Source organism: Phasianus colchicus, chromosome 5 (genome assembly GCF_987193195.1).
Source record: "Phasianus colchicus chromosome 5, bPhaCol1.hap1.1, whole genome shotgun sequence".
Taxonomy (NCBI): Eukaryota; Metazoa; Chordata; class Aves; order Galliformes; family Phasianidae; genus Phasianus; species Phasianus colchicus.
Genome location: NC_143440.1, coordinates 33,937,501 through 33,953,784, shown reverse-complemented (window position 1 = coordinate 33,953,784; position 16,284 = coordinate 33,937,501). Strand labels below are relative to the sequence as shown.

Below are 16,284 nucleotides of genomic sequence, written 5' to 3'. Positions count from 1 at the left end.
TTCTGATTATGGTACCAGACCATTTTTTATTTACAAGTAGCTTTGGTGATAACTGTATAAACCTCATCACAGTGTTTAAGGGAATAGAGACAAGCAATAGGTTCTGTAATTTGCATAGGTTTTTACTGACTTTTTCTGGACCCCAAACCTACGGTATATTTTTGTTACCAACAGAAAAATTCTTCACATAATTTCTCAAAATAGGATATTTTTCTGGGTAAATTTCAGCAAGAACATTAACATCTGAACTTAGCCACTACTGCCACTACTCAGTATTTGGTAGACTGACCCACTAGTAATTTTGACTGTCCATTCAGCATTGAATATCTTAACAGTATTAAATGAACATGCCTGCAGTGGTTGGATGAATGGTTGTCTTTGCAGTGTGAAATATCTGTTAACATTCTAGATTTATAGATTTTTTTATGGACTATAAATTCATATCTCTGTAAAGTGAACTTTTTGTTTAATAAGATGACAGTTCCTTTTTAGATCATATGTTGACTAAGGCACACTATGGATAGCAAGTAATGAATAATGTTTGAGAAAGTGCTAGGGAGACTTATTCCCTTGTTCAAATGAGAAGACTCCAGTAGAGGCTTCAGTGCCTCAGAGGTAACATTTCCTGCTTCTGTTCAGCTGAAACTTTTCATTTCATTGCCAAAAGAAAAGTGGAATTAACCTATACTCCATAGAAGACTGTTGACATTTTTTCTGATTCTCAGATTAATACATGACTTTTATCATATTTCTCTTGTTCTCGGGCCACTTTTTCACGTTGTTTTGCAGTATCTGAGATCAGAGCTTTTGCTAGTAATGTCTATTTAAATACTTACAGATTAAAACATTTTTAGATGCTGTAAAGTTTTTGAAGTCATTTTTAAATGTCTTATATATCTAAATCAGTATTTTTTTTCTTTATTTGCCTATTCTGTATTTTCCTATTTGGACAGCTACATAGGTAATTAGTAGTGTTCATACTTTTTTATATTGATTTACTTGATTCCTTTCCTAATACTGTCTCCCATGAGCAAGTTTGGGGTTCATTGTTCACTGTTCCTTTCTGACTGTAGAGAAAGTGTTTTTAAAAGCATTCATGACACCTGAAGAAAAATGTTGCTTTCTTATGGCTAAGACTCTGAACATTGTTGACACACTACTCATTGAATGTCTTTAATTATCTGCCAATTGCATTCCTGTAAATCCTAGCAGCTCTTATGGAGTTCAGAATTTTTATGATCAAGAATTGCATAAGAATGCAGAAAGAGAAGTTGAGATTACAAGGCTTATTGTCATGCCACAACAGATACTGGACAGCATAGAGTATGGAGTAGAAAACTCACTACCACATTTTTCTGATATCTCAGAGATAAGTGGACATTGAAAATAAGATTCTGTATTGAATATGCAATAGTAAATTTTTTATTTGTGCTAAAACATTTTCCCAACTTGTTTGTAGGAATATTACAGCAATGCACTGCACTGCACTTTCTTGCTGATAGTATCTGCCTTTTGTATGTTTCAAGAATTCAGCAGGCAGTGAGAGTCGTAGATATATGTGAGATAAACCCATGAGTGGAAGTAGGTGCCTTCCTGGTATAAATGAAAAAAAAACCTTTTTGTGTACAAATCATAAAAACAATCTTGTCGATATATTGTGCTACAACAAGTAAGTGATGGAATGTTTTTTCTCTTATGGAGGATAAGGTGCATCTCTTGAAGCCTTTATCCGTAGCATAGCATCTCAAACTTCAGGTAGTCAATACCTTTTAATATGTTTTACCCTGCAGTCAAAACTTCCTCTTCTTCAGCAGCAGTGTTTTCCCATAGTTTTTTTCTGTAATTCTTTTCATGCTTGTTTCTTTTGCTTCTTGTAGCAAATTAGGTTTCCAGCTTCCTGTTAGTAAATGTAGAGTTAGTAACTTCCTCAGTTATTCTGAGCTTGCAAATAGTAGAGCAGTAGAAAATCATGACCATGGACTATCATAAGGTTCCTTAGAAATGCCCAGGGATGAGTCCAGTGTTCTTTTATATCCCAGTGATGTAAATTTTAATTTCAGTATTTAGTAGACTTGAGCACTGGGGGTTTGTCCTTTTTCTTTTGCTTCCTTCTTAAATGACAGTTTGCCGATGATATTTCATTTCATCAGTTTGCTGATGATATTTCTGTCCTCTTCCTTTTTCTTACATTATTCAGCAATTATAAACTTCTACATGACAAACTATTCTTTCAGTTGGAGTTGAAGGATAAATGTTTGGATGGGATTAGTAAAGTATTTTTTAAATGTTTATTTATTTAACTGCAGTGTGACTTCTTTCACGTTTCTACTAACGTAATACATGATATCCATGCACCCCACCTCATAATGGTTATTTTTATGTTTCACTTGACCAAAATAATAAATGCAGCGAGAATATTTTAATCCATTTCAATTTTATTCTTAGTAATTGGAATAATTTTGATGGTAAATTAACAGCTGCTTCTTACCCATGAGACACCAAAATGTAGTGTCCATTTAAGCTCCTTTTAGAAGTATAGATGTTTTATGGAATAAAATTTATTTATGGAATAGACTGAACAATGAATAATGACATTCTTTAGTAGAAAGTACTGAAATAAAATACAGTTCCTTGCAAAAGAGTGCTTATGTATAATTTAGTGATGTAAAAACAAGAAATCACTTTTAAAGATGTACACATCTTTGAAGACTGTAGGTATTATATTTTAAATGCTTAGTAAATTAACTGCATGTTGTCCAAAACTAATACTATCTCACTCTGTTCTAAAAACTGAGATATGACATAATTAGCTCTTTGTTAAATAAATTTTAAGGTGAATTATAGTTGACTTATACTTGAGCACTTAAGAGGCTCAGTCCCTACTTAATTTGTGTCAAAATTAATTAGTAAGTTATGCTACACTTCGCCTGAAAGCTTACAGTGAAGTCTAATTGGCTGTATGCAGTATGTATACTGACATTACTGATGTTTGTCTTTACTTCATGCCATTTCTAAGTATATTATAAGTTATACCTAGCTTATATTAATAGCAACACGTGTGAATGAGGGTAATAAGAATTACAACCTAAATGGGATGAAAGTTATGTTTGGAAATTTAAATTTAAGAATTTAATTAAGTTGTGCATATTACATATTAATGTAAATATATCTTTCAGTTAAGTTAATTTTAAGGACTCTAGTTGCAAAACATTAGTTATATAGTATCTATGAAGTTACGAATGCTATTAAGGCAATAGATACTTCATAAATCTTATTGTACTCTATACTGTATGTACTGTTCAATTATTTTATTCAAACTAAAATGTAATTATTTGAAAATAATATAATAATATAATAATGATTATAATAATATAATAAAATAATAAAATAATATAATAATATAATAATGATTATAATAATTATAATTCACAAGCCACGTATTTGTTTACATTTCTATTATATGTAGTATTCTTTATCCTTCTATATACACTGCTATCACAGAAAACCTTTCTTTTTGACCTGTCTGAATTATATTTTGATGGACAGAAAAATACTAAAAGTCAAATAGTAGGATACTAGACTGTCAATTGGGACATCTCAGCAAAATCAGTGTTTTTAATATTACAAAAAAATATTTGATCATTTCACAAGTAATAAAGGAATATTTTAATTTGAAGTCTTTTTTCTTTACCATTAAAAATAATAAAACAAATTTCTGGCAATAATACTCCACAGTACATTAATGAAAAGTAATTGTGTGTAGCTTTATATATACTGAGATGATAAATTATTTTTAAAGTCTTACAAGATCAAAAGTGGTTAGTAAGTATATTTACTTTTTCCACTCTGATTTTTGATGTTTTTTTTTAAGTTTATATTTGTTGGTAGGTTTTTTGAAAAATAAAGAATAAAAATTGTAATCCATGGAAACTGAAGAATATGTGTATATTTTTCAAAGTAACTGAGGCAATAGTAAATGTGAGTACTTTCTCAGTGTATCTTGAAAGAGTTATTAAAAAGTTGTAAATCCACATTATGAATATGCAACTCCCAACTTATTCTTAATAGCATATTTTTCAAAACTAATGCACGCATAATTACACTTATGTAATGTGTATATATAAATGTGTGATGTTTACACATAAGTACAGCTCTATATGACATTTGTGCCTTACCACTTCATTTTGTTTAGGAACTCTTTTTTTTTTTTTTTTGCCATGTGGATATTTACATTAACTAGCCAAAATTGTGAACATGAGTCAGTTATCTGTATTCAAGTGTTGCTTGTACCTCACTTTTCTAATGCATTACTGAATCTCAAAAGTTGTTAATTACTTTTGAGTTTAATTTCTTATTTAAGAGATATGTCTTCACTGATATTTGGCTCCACAGATTTTTATTTTTGTAGAAATATAGCCAAGAGCATGAAAGTATGGAGACAATATGCTGTGCAAATATGTAATATAATAATAAATGTATGCAATTTTCCACACTGAGCCAAATATTAGTGTGAATCCAGGATCTTCGCAATACAATTTTAGACTCAATTGTTTCTTGAATTTATAACATTTATTGGTAAGCTAGGTTGACTTAACTAACTGGTTTATCTTAGCACATATCGATTGTTGTTTCTATTTACTCAAATAATTGTTAATTTATTTCCTCCATTTATTCCACTATTCTTTTTCTTCTTTCCCAACAGTAGTCGTCGCTGCTTCCCCAGTGCCTATCTTGGTTAACAATGTTTGAGAGTTTGTAAGGGATAAATCAGAATGTATGTGTACATATAAATTAGTCATATACACACAGAATTACTGGGCTGAATGTTCAGTTCTAAACCAGTACTTAAGTTATCTGCAGGTACTGATATATTTCCTTAGACTAACAGCTTGATATGACCTCATTCTGTTCCGTCTCTGATCCTTGTCAGAGACATAGCATCAGCCTCTGAGACAAAAGTTCTATAGTAATTTTTCACAAGACTATCAGCATTAGAAGGCTATGCACTACTATAGTAGTGCACTAATGAAACTGTTCTTTTTGTAATAAAAGTTTCTGGTAAATAGTATTTTTATGACCTAGAGAAATATGATTATTTAAATAATGTTTAATCTTTAAGTGTTCTTCCTTTCTCATTTGAAAGCAATTCTCAAATGACATATTTGAGATTGCCTTCCTGAGAAATTCATTGACTAGTTCTTGCTATACAAAATCATTATTTTAGTAGTTACTCTATGGTCAGTACAGAAGGGATCAAGCCTCTGCTGCTAGTTGCAAAGCTAGGTGTGCAGGGTAGTCAGTAAAATGAGTAGGATCTGGCTGTTAATGCCACAAAAAATTTTGCATCTAGGAAGGCCAGATGCATTTTGCTTAGGCTGAATTTCTTGCCGTTTTTCAACCCTTCCACTGTGAAAAACAGTGAAACTAGACAGAACAAACTGCAGATCAGAGAGCCTCCTATTTTCACTTAGCTGAGACATTTATGGGGTGTTTGCCATGACTTTAATTGACATCTCCCCTTCTTTCTTTTTCTAAGAATTGATAGTTACATCAGGGTCTTAATTAAGAATACTGTAAACAGATAGGTTAGAGTTTATTATTATTTTATTTTATGGCCCACAAAAATGTAAGTTCATTTAGTTATGGTAGTTTTCTGTCACATACATTCGATGGTATTTGCAACATTTGTTATAATGTAGTAAGTAATTTACCATTCTATTCTTGCATATTGATTGGGGATGCTATAAGATTTATCTTTCATCTTACTTTACAGTTTTATCTATGAGAAAAAAGCATGTGCAAAACTGGTGCAAAGTTAGGTCAGGATATATCATTAAAAATGTCCTGTTGTGTCTTTTCTTATCTCTGTATGTGTAACTATAGACTGAATAGAACAGATTTCACCTAGGTGAAAGCCATACTACGTATATTCATTCATACTGTTAAGGGCAGAAATTTGTAACAAACTGTTTTTTTCTTCCACAGTGTTGTAATGCAAAAGGCTTCCATTTGTTTTATGTATGAGCACACTCATGTCTGACATTATTGCAGCTCTGAGATTCTAAGATACGACAAATAGTAGGGATGGTTTCATTCACTTTGGCTGTACGGAGTAATAATATTTGCATTCTTTCTGTATGGACTCATTTGCTTGCTCTTTTTTTTTCCTTATTGTTCCTTAGAATCAATTGAATTGTGAACAAATGATTTTAAAAGACACTGCTGAATATGTGGCTTCTGTGTTCTCTAAGTCTGCTCAAACTGTTGGCTAGATATGAAATGTGATAGGACTGTTAAACCAAAAGTCAGCAAGTATTATGGAGTCATATGTAGAAGTATAGTATAAAAATATGTTTAGAAATCTATATATTTGTCATTTTCAGGTGATTAGGGATTTATTTCATGTATTTACAAATCATGTTTTACAGCATTACAGTGGCTAAATAAGCATTTAGGAGTCTCTATGACTACTTCTTTTTCATGTCATAGAATTGAATTGATTCTGCTGGAGCATAGTATTTTCATAGTTTTAAAAAAATAAGACTCCTGCAGATGGTATAGTGTTGAAAACCTAAATTTTCTGAATTGTTGAATGAATATGTAGCATATTTTTTAAAAAATGAGCTTTGATGAAGGTGACCTGAAAGTAGCTTAGAAGTGTTAGCATTTTAACATCCTGTCTAGCACAGTGGAAAGATTAATTTTGAATGCAACTTTCATAAACTGATTTTGACCATTTTTACCTCAAATCTTGGAATGTGATTTTGATTTTAAATTTGGATTTAAATCCTAACTGAATTTGAGAATCTGGTTAGCAATGTCAGACAATTAATATTAATTTCTAAGACCTGTTTTTAAGCTTTGCCCTGCTTTCAATTTTCAGCCAGCTTCAATGAATTGTGCCATAGCAAATAGCAAGTCTGCTTTGAACATTTCTATTGAAATTGAATTAAATGAAATAACTACATTATATAATACATTATGTAGTTATGTGGATGGATTTTTGGAGAGTTTGTTTTTTTAAGCACAAAATGATATGCTTCCTTGTTTATCAAACCTTATAATAAAACTTCGGCACTGTTGGATAAAATGAGTAAATATGAGGTTATCTAATGTTTAACATTGCATGCTTAAACTGAAAATCTCTGTTGTAGCTAACACCGTACATATTAATACACTTCAGCTTCTCTTAGACTTACAGATGCACAACCATAAAAAAAAAAAATATGGTAGCTTAAGACCTCCTTGAAGTCAATGGGAAATTAATTCCTAAGTGTTTCTGCATATGGACCATCAAATTTATCTTCAAGATTTGCTATTAATGTCTTGTCAGATCTTCTGTATGGTTGAAACAGGATTTCTCCAAGTATTTGCTGTCATCAAGTGTAAGGTGTCCAGTTAAAATATGGAATATAATTCATAACAAGTTTATGACTGCTGTGGTACTGAGGAGTGTATGTGAAGCTAATGGATGCAGCCTTTTAGGGATTCTCTTGAGAAGGGTAGAAAAGTCCTCGTCGTTTATGTGCTTCTTTTGTGTGAAGATTTTCCAAGAAAGCAGTCCACAGTGCCTCTTTAAACAAAAAGTTAATGAACTTGAGAACATCTATAGTTTTTGTGAGTGGGAAAGTGTAAAAAAGAAAACATCACCTGTGCCCAAATTCATTCATAAAAATCAATTCCTTCAGGAATCTGGAGTGGGTTTTATCAGTTTTTAGGGTAAGTCTAGTTTAATGCAAAACAATAGGAGTTTTCTTGATGCCATCCGAGATACGGATTTGTTTTTAAAAGAATGTACACTTACCTACTTTTTTTTGTAGATTATTCTATACTGAGAAGTGTTTTTTCAGCAATTCCGATAATGATGTTACATTATAATTACATGATATCTTTCAGTTAAAAGCTACTGAAACTTCCATTCCGTTCATCCTTGTATGTTACGGAATTATAGCAGGTGTTCACAGAATACCACAAAATGAATAGGAGAGAAAAATACAGAAAAAGAAATCACAGGAAGAATTTAGGGGAGAAATGCATCTATTTTAATTTTGGCTACAGAATAGGGTTAACATTCTGCTTGCACTGAAAGTGTAATTCAAATGTTACTGGACAGAGTAGTTAGTAAACCTGCTTTCTGTCATCTCAAAAGATGTTTCATCTGAACAATATATATATGTATATATATCTTATTTTCTGTGTCTTTGTCATACTGTGCAAGTGAGTAAAAATTTATTATTTATGCTCTTGTATAATTCAGTATGTAACCATCTTTTTTTTTTCTTTTTTTTAATTATAAAGATGCAGAAAGTATAAATGAAACTACTCAAAATACATTGCACTTCCATACAGATGTAATTTGAAACTTATGAAATATTAATGCATAGAATATGGAGAGTTGTTTTCATGCTATACTGAAAAAAATAAATAGAAGTTCCTTCTCTGTGTTATTAAAACTATGCATCATAGAGAATTTATTTTTGAGAAAATTCATAGAATCGTAGAAAATTCAGTTTCTTCCATTCAAATACTTCCAGAATTTGTTTTGATTAGATGTAAGAAACCAGTCATAGATTTTTGTATGTAAATTTTAAATAGTTCCTACCGAACTAGATAATCTCATAAAATTAACCACCTGTATGAACATCAGTTTTAATATTTATTCACTACATATAGAACCTGCATATGCACCAATTTGGTAGAAAGTGCTGTCTAGAGAAGGTAGCCTTTCCAAAACCTGTCTTGCCTGCAGTAAATATTTCTTTCAAAGTAGCTTTCTATGGTAGCCTTCTGTGATGTCATCACTGGCTGAGTAGATGAGGGGAGAGCAGTGGATGCTGTGTACCTTGACTTCAGCAAGGCATCTGACACCATCTCTCACAACATCCTTGTTAAGAAACTTAGGGAAGCATGGGGTAGATGATCGGACGTTAACGTGGATTGAGAAGTAGCTGAGTGGCAGAGCTCAGAGAGTGGTCATCAGCAGTGAAGAGTCTTGTTGGAGGCCTATAGGTACTGGTGTTCCCCAACGGTCAGTGCTGTTTCTGGTCTTGTTCAACATCTTCATCAGCAAGCTAGATGAAGGGGTAAAGTCCACCCTCATCAAATGTTGCTACCCATCAGTGTGACCTGTATAGACCGGAGTGTTGGGCAGGGAAGAACCTGATGAGGATCAACAAAGGCAAGTGTAGAGTCCTGCACCTGAGGAGGAGTAACCATGTGCATCAGTATAGGTTAAGGGAACCTCTACTGGAGAGGACCCCTGTGGAGAAAGGCCTGCATGTTCTTGTGGAAGACAGGTTGTCCCTGAGTCAGCAGTGTGCTCTTGTGGCCAAGAAAGTCAATGGTGACCTGGGATGCATTAAAAAGAGTGTGGCCAGTAGATCAAGGGAGATGATCCTCCCCTTCTACTCTGTCCTGGTGAGGCCACGTTTAGAACACTGTTTTCAGTTCTGGGCTCCCCTGTTCAAAAAAGTGAGAGATCTCCGAGAAGGAGTCCTGCTGAGGGCCACAAAGATTAAGGACCTGGAGCATCTACTATGTGTGGAAAGACTAAGTAACCTGCATCTGGTCAGCCTGGGGTAAAGAATACTGAGAGGGGATCTGATAAATGTTTATAAATATCTAAAAGGAGATGGGAGGCAAATGGATGAGGTCAGGCTCTTCTCAGTGATGCATAGCAATATGATGAGGAGTAATGGTTTCAAACTTGAACTTAGTAAGTTCCATACAAACGTGTAAGAACTTCTATATGGAGTGCTGGAGCACTGGAACAGATAGACCAGAGAGGTTGTGGAGTCTCCTTCTATGGAGACATTCAAGACCCATTTGGATGCCTACCTATGTGACCTACTGTAGGGAGCCTGCTTCAGCAGTTGGACTCAATAATTTCTTGAGATCCTTTCCAACTCCTGCAATTCTGTGATTCTGTGATTAATTTAAATGGACTTGGAAGATATACTAGTTATGAAGACAGGAATACCAAAACGAAGCAATTAGAGAAATTTAAAAAAAAATGAAACTTGCAGTAATCACAGGTAAAACATATGCAGAAAATATTGTGAGTATATTTACTTATTGTGATGAGAAGAAAATCTCAAGAACACTAACTAGAATAAAGATGTGCATTGCACTAAGGTACAAAGTAGTGTCTCATTTCTTCCTATAATCCAATTAGTCTTCTCCACAGAATCTTTTTGTAGTTGCCTTCACACCTCCAAAGGCTGTGAGAAGGGAGAATGTAACTAGTTTACATGTCTTCAGACTAAGGTGGTAAGCAAAAGAAATACAGAGTCTGGGGAACTTGCTGTAGGCATTTGGAAATGTTTGTGTGAGAGGAACAGGAATGAAAAAGGGGGAGAAGGGACATGAGGTTTTAGTGTGGATAGTAATGCAGGTTTGGTGATAGTTCTGCTCACCAGAAGGATGTTTTATGTGTGTGGATACACAGTTTTTGCTGCTTTGCATGGATTATCTCTGCAGCATAAGGGAAGGAATGAGAAGTGGTGTAGAATGATCTCTGAACATTTGGCTTTCAGTGCTCAGGACAGAGGGAGAACTTTTAGTTCAGTAAATCAGAGGACTTGCAATGTCAGGGACATGTGTAACAGGGTGTTATGCAAGTGGGCTGTCAATAAAAGAAGGATTAAGGAATTAATTGATGCACGGTTCAGGAGTCTAGGAGTTTTGCAGTATGAAATGGTGATGGTGAGTTAGAGCAACTTGAATTGTGTTCTCAGGATGTAAAGTTTGCGATCCTTCAAGTACCAACCATCTTCCTCTAAGTGCTCAATTTCATCACATCTTTGCTAACTTCAGTGAGAATTGAAAGCAATAAACTCTCAGGTTTGAGCCCTTAAACAGCTTCTTGGACTGTTGTGCTTCTGTCAAGAATTTTTAAAGACAGCAATGTGTTAGTGGAAACTTTGCAGTGAAATTACTTTGTATTGTTCAATCTCTTTTCACAGGAGAAGTATTAAATTTGAAGCCTGATTTTGATGTTACTTAGAATAATACAGAAAGGATTAGGGTGATGCCAGTGGAAGTAATTAATTTGCTTTGTGAATAAGCAATTGTCATGATTACAATTATTTTTCTAAAATCTGTTTAGCATGAGATGAAGGCTGAGTTCCTTCTACCCCTACACCCCACCTTGCAGCATTTGGAAAAAAAAAAAAAAAAAAAAAAGTTATTTATGCATTTCAAACTTATTTATTGTTTTGGCTACTGTGTCTCCTTTTTGCAGCATAAATTTCAATATAGTCAGGAGCATACATGAACATGTTGAAACCTAACCTTCCTGCATACTCAGAGCACTTAATTTGGATGCTATTGGGATTATTCATTTCTGTACCCAAATCACATTCTGAACTTTTTATCTATAAAAAGAGAGCAAGAATACTTCCTGATTTACCTGCTGGACGAGGGAGTACAGTATTTATGTACTCATGGTGGTACAGATAACTAAATCAAATAGATCTTAGCTTTTCAATTTGTGTTTGAATAATAGGAGTTGGGACCAAGAAAACATTATTGTTTGTTACTGGTATTTTATGCAACACAATCAGTTTTTGCTATAAAGAATTGATATTCCAATATGCAAACCATGGAAATTCAAGTTAATATAGGAAATAGATGGAAAATTATGAATCATTATCAAGGTTGATATGACCTAAGTAGAAATTCTAAGTATGTTTCACTTTTTAAAATAATTATCTCAATTTTCAAATTATATTTTTCAAGAAATTGTTACAAATACAGTACTTTGTATGCTTCAACGTAATGCAAATGCTGCCACTTATTTCAGCAAGAGCAGGATTTTACTTATTGTTTTCAGCAAAATGCATAATTTTGCGCTTCTATTCTGTTAAAAATGAATTTTAATTGTAATATATTTTCTGTCATGTCTTAGTATAAAATAGATACGTTGTGCATATTATTTAATTTTTAGATACCTGTAAATTTTTAAAAGTTGTGGTGTATGTTAATTGGTGTAACATCCACTGTCATAATTTTTATATTTGAAAGCATATTAGCAGTATATTCTTATAATAAAGCAGTTCAAAAGTGTTGCTTACTAAAACAAACACAGTCTGATGCTTCTAGAATAGTAATTTAGAGTTAGTATTTCTCAGAAACAGAAAAATATATATATATACATCCAGTGAATCCAAGATTTATTTTCCAAAATGCAACATAATCTGAATAGCAAAAAAGTTCAAGAAGGCTGTGGATGGGTGTAGGGAAGGATTTCAGTCTGCATCTTCTCTAAAAGTAGGCAGATAATCCTGTTGGGCAATCAGAGCTTTTAGTGATTAACCAAATGAAGTTTTTTGATGTCAAGACAGAAAGTGATAATTTCTTACTGAGTAAATCTTTATTATTATTCTTTTGCATAAAGAGTTTTTTCTTCATTTTATATCTGAATTAAACAGTCATAATGTTGGACTACACCAGTCTTTTAGAGTAATCCCAGCCATATTACAGGGATCTAGATTTTCATATATATAACATATGTAGCTGTGGTATTGTGTGTCCTACAATGCTGTACTCAGTTTACTTCTGTAATGATATGTCTGGTTATGAGATTATCTGTCTCCAGAGCTTTGCACTGATGGTGTCACGAAATCTAGTCAGACCAGTTCCAGCATCAGATTTCAGATTTCTGCTGAGATTGAGATTGAAACAGCAGTTGCACACTTTTTTGAAATGGAAATTAATGGCATGTAGTCCTTAGGAAATTGTTGGTTTCTTTGTTTTTGTTTTGTTATTTGCTTTGTTTTGTTTTTAATTTCTTTCTTATTCCTTGGAAGATATTTTGAATCTTTAAGGATATTTTTATACAACTTAAACTTGAAATTCAGTATAAAGGTTTGGATTTTTTTTTTTAATTAACTTTAATGTCAGAAAGAGTTAAATAGTTGCAAATAGTATATCTGTGGTGGTTCAGTCTAGTTTTTCACAAAAATTTTAAAATATGACTTTGTTTGAAATGCAAAAATGATTATTAGAGTACTCATTACATAGATATCTTAAAAGTAAAAAAAAAAAAAAATTAAGCAGCACCTCAAAAACTCTGACAAATAAAGCATTAACTTGAGCTCTCTCAAACCTCTCAACTGGATTCACATTCCCAGCTTCAGAAATCAAAGATCTGTGAAAGATTTCAGGTAGTTTTTTCTGATTTTGTAGGAATATGGATTTTGTTCTTTTTTTCTGAATCCATTATTTGTTTTCATACCTTCTTATGTTTTTACATTCTTCTTCTGCACGTACATAAGCACTTACGCCTAACTTAATCAAAACTTTGCATGTTACTTATGAAACCAAGCAGGATCTGGCAAGTTACTTTTGTCAGAATCTCCAAATTTTTAATATGTCCAAAGTCAGACAGGTCAGTTAAACTATATACTTGATAAACATATCAACATTCATTATATTTAACAATTTCTTAATTTTGTCTCTAGATCATACATCCTGGTTATAAAAATTGTGGCTTTGTTTTACTAATAGGAAAGTTGGAAAGTTGAAAGAAAAAGCATTTCAAAATCACCTAATATGTTGAGCTGCACTTTAAAATGACTATGGCCTTTCCTTACTTAAAAATGCATATTCACAAACTGAGATGTTTTCTATAGGATTATGTAGCTCATGGATGGCCTAATTTTTTTATTTTTATTTATTTATTTATTTATTTATTTTAGATCATACTTTTACATTACCTGTAGAATAAGTCTGCACCGAATATTTTTTATTTATTCCTTAGCATATATTTTGTTATGATATCAGGGAACTTGAATAAAAGGGCAAGGTTTAATATACACTACAAAAAAAAAAAAAAAAAAAAAAAAAAGCAAAATGCAATATGATAAGTTAAAATTTTTAAGGTATATACTATGTAAGTGGAACATAAAAATGTTTTTTAGCTTCACAGCATACTGGGTTTTCAGAGACTTGATTTTGATACTGTCATAACAACTGAAAATATCTAAAAAGGGTAAGATTAGAAAAAGCTTATTTCTAGGGCATGCATTTTTATTTCTGATTAGCGTGATTTCATAACAAGCTTGAATTTGTAATGAAGTAACATGAGAATGTTGCTAATGCATTTTTTGGTTGTATTTTTAATTGGCTTGTTGCTGAGATTTTAGATGGCATTTTTGTGATAAGACTGACCATTTTTTAAGTGTTATTCCTACGTACATACTCCACAAAATCTGGATGAATTGTTATCAGTAGTTATCAATCCTAAAAACATATTTTTGTAAAGGTAAAACTTCATATTAATTCAATATTGTGGATCAGATGGTACCTTACACATTAAAACTGTAAGACTAATTTGTGAATATATATTGAAAAAAAAACAGCTAGGTATAATATGTATAAGCACTGAATTTTTATCATGGGTATCATTCTTCGCTTATAGCAATAAGTCAGTGAGGAATAAATTTGTTGACATTAATGAAACTTGTTTAAATAGGAGGAAGGTTAGGATTAGCAGGGAGATCCCCTTTGTTTGAAGATATTTGGGTAAACTTTTTAAGAGAGACAAGCACCATATTTTTTATTTTTAAAGTCTTCAATATTTAGATACACTCTCCTACTGTTCTTCATCGTCAAGGCTGGATAACAGTAAGGTGTACAACATCCTGAACTTTCGTATTCTGATATGGGTAATGGGTTCAACAATCAAGATTGTGTCCAATTCAAGATGAACCATTTTATCTGTCCACACTATGCTATACTTGCTTTCACCAAGTGTTTTTTTTTTGTTCGGTTGGTTGGTTGGTTTTTTTAAATTATTACTACATTATTATAGATCTTTTAATGGAAGCTAATTAATGTGAAACATATTTTGTCTTATAATTTGGTTTGCAATATTAGCCTGGAAAGAGAGGAATCAGATGAAAACACTCACCTTGAGACAATCTATGATAATCTTTTCATGTGAGAATAATACCTGCATTTGTTTAATCTTTTATCTGAAATATGCTGTGCTGAAAGCAGTATGTTATGTAGAAAGTTAATAGTTTTCCTGTTATTCTCTTTAATTCTTTGTATTGTACATTTGAAAGAGATGCAGAGCATTAAAAAACCTGATAAGCTGTATTTCATTTTATTTTTTTAATCTTTTCTTTTAAAAGCATATTAACTAATTTGCTTCATTTTTTCCTTCCTTTTATAGGGTAGCAAAATATTATAGTGTTCATGCGCAAAGCAGAAGTATTATTTATATATATTTTTTTTAATTACAGGTAAAGATTATAGTTCCCAACAGCACAGCAGGTCTGATAATAGGGAAGGGAGGTGCTACAGTGAAGGCTATAATGGAGCAGTCAGGGGCTTGGGTGCAGCTTTCCCAGAAACCTGATGGGATCAACTTGCAAGAGAGGGTTGTCACTGTGAGTGGAGAACCTGAACAAAACCGAAAAGCTGTCGAACTTATCATCCAGAAGATACAAGAGGATCCACAGAGTGGCAGCTGTCTCAATATCAGTTATGCCAATGTCACAGGTCCAGTGGCCAATTCCAATCCAACCGGATCTCCTTATGCAAACACTGCTGAAGTGTTACCAACTGCTGCAGCTGCTGCAGGGCTATTAGGACATGCTAACCTTGCTGGAGTGGCAGCCTTTCCAGCAGTTTTATCTGGCTTTACAGGCAATGACCTGGTGGCCATCACCTCTGCACTTAATACATTAGCCAGCTATGGATATAATCTCAATACATTAGGTTTAGGCCTAAGTCAGGCAGCAGCTACAGGGGCTTTGGCTGCAGCAGCTGCCAGTGCCAACCCAGCAGCAGCAGCAGCCAACTTGTTGGCCACCTATGCGAGTGAAGCCTCAGCCAGTGGCAGCACTGCTGGTGGTACGGCGGGGACATTTGCATTAGGTAGCCTGGCTGCTGCTACTGCTGCAACCAATGGATATTTTGGAGCTGCTTCTCCCCTAGCTGCCAGTGCCATCCTAGGAACAGAAAAATCCACAGATGGATCAAAAGATGTAGTTGAAATAGCAGTGCCAGAAAACTTAGTTGGTGCAATACTTGGAAAAGGAGGGAAAACATTAGTTGAATACCAGGAGTTGACTGGTGCAAGGATACAGATCTCTAAAAAGGGAGAATTCGTACCTGGCACAAGAAATCGCAAGGTAACCATTACTGGAACACCAGCTGCAACCCAGGCCGCACAGTATTTAATTACACAACGGATCACATATGAGCAAGGAGTTCGGGCTGCCAATCCACAGAAAGTGGGTTGAGAGCCCCTGTTAAACATGAGATTGTTTT

General features: G+C 33.3%; 1 protein-coding gene across 3 annotated transcripts in view; it reads left to right on the top strand.

Moving 5' to 3' along the window:
- Nucleotides 1-16,284, top strand: part of NOVA1 (NOVA alternative splicing regulator 1) — a 132,759-nt gene that overhangs the window by 114,434 nt on the left and 2,041 nt on the right. For all 3 annotated transcript variants that reach the window (XM_090141276.1, XM_031593750.2, XM_090141278.1), the window contains one exon: nt 15,252-16,284. This exon is cut by the window's right edge and continues 2,041 nt beyond it. In XM_090141276.1, the coding sequence (XP_089997402.1) occupies nt 15,252-16,256 (1,005 nt within the window). In that variant the 3' untranslated portion in view covers nt 16,257-16,284. The remainder of the gene's footprint in view (nt 1-15,251) is intronic.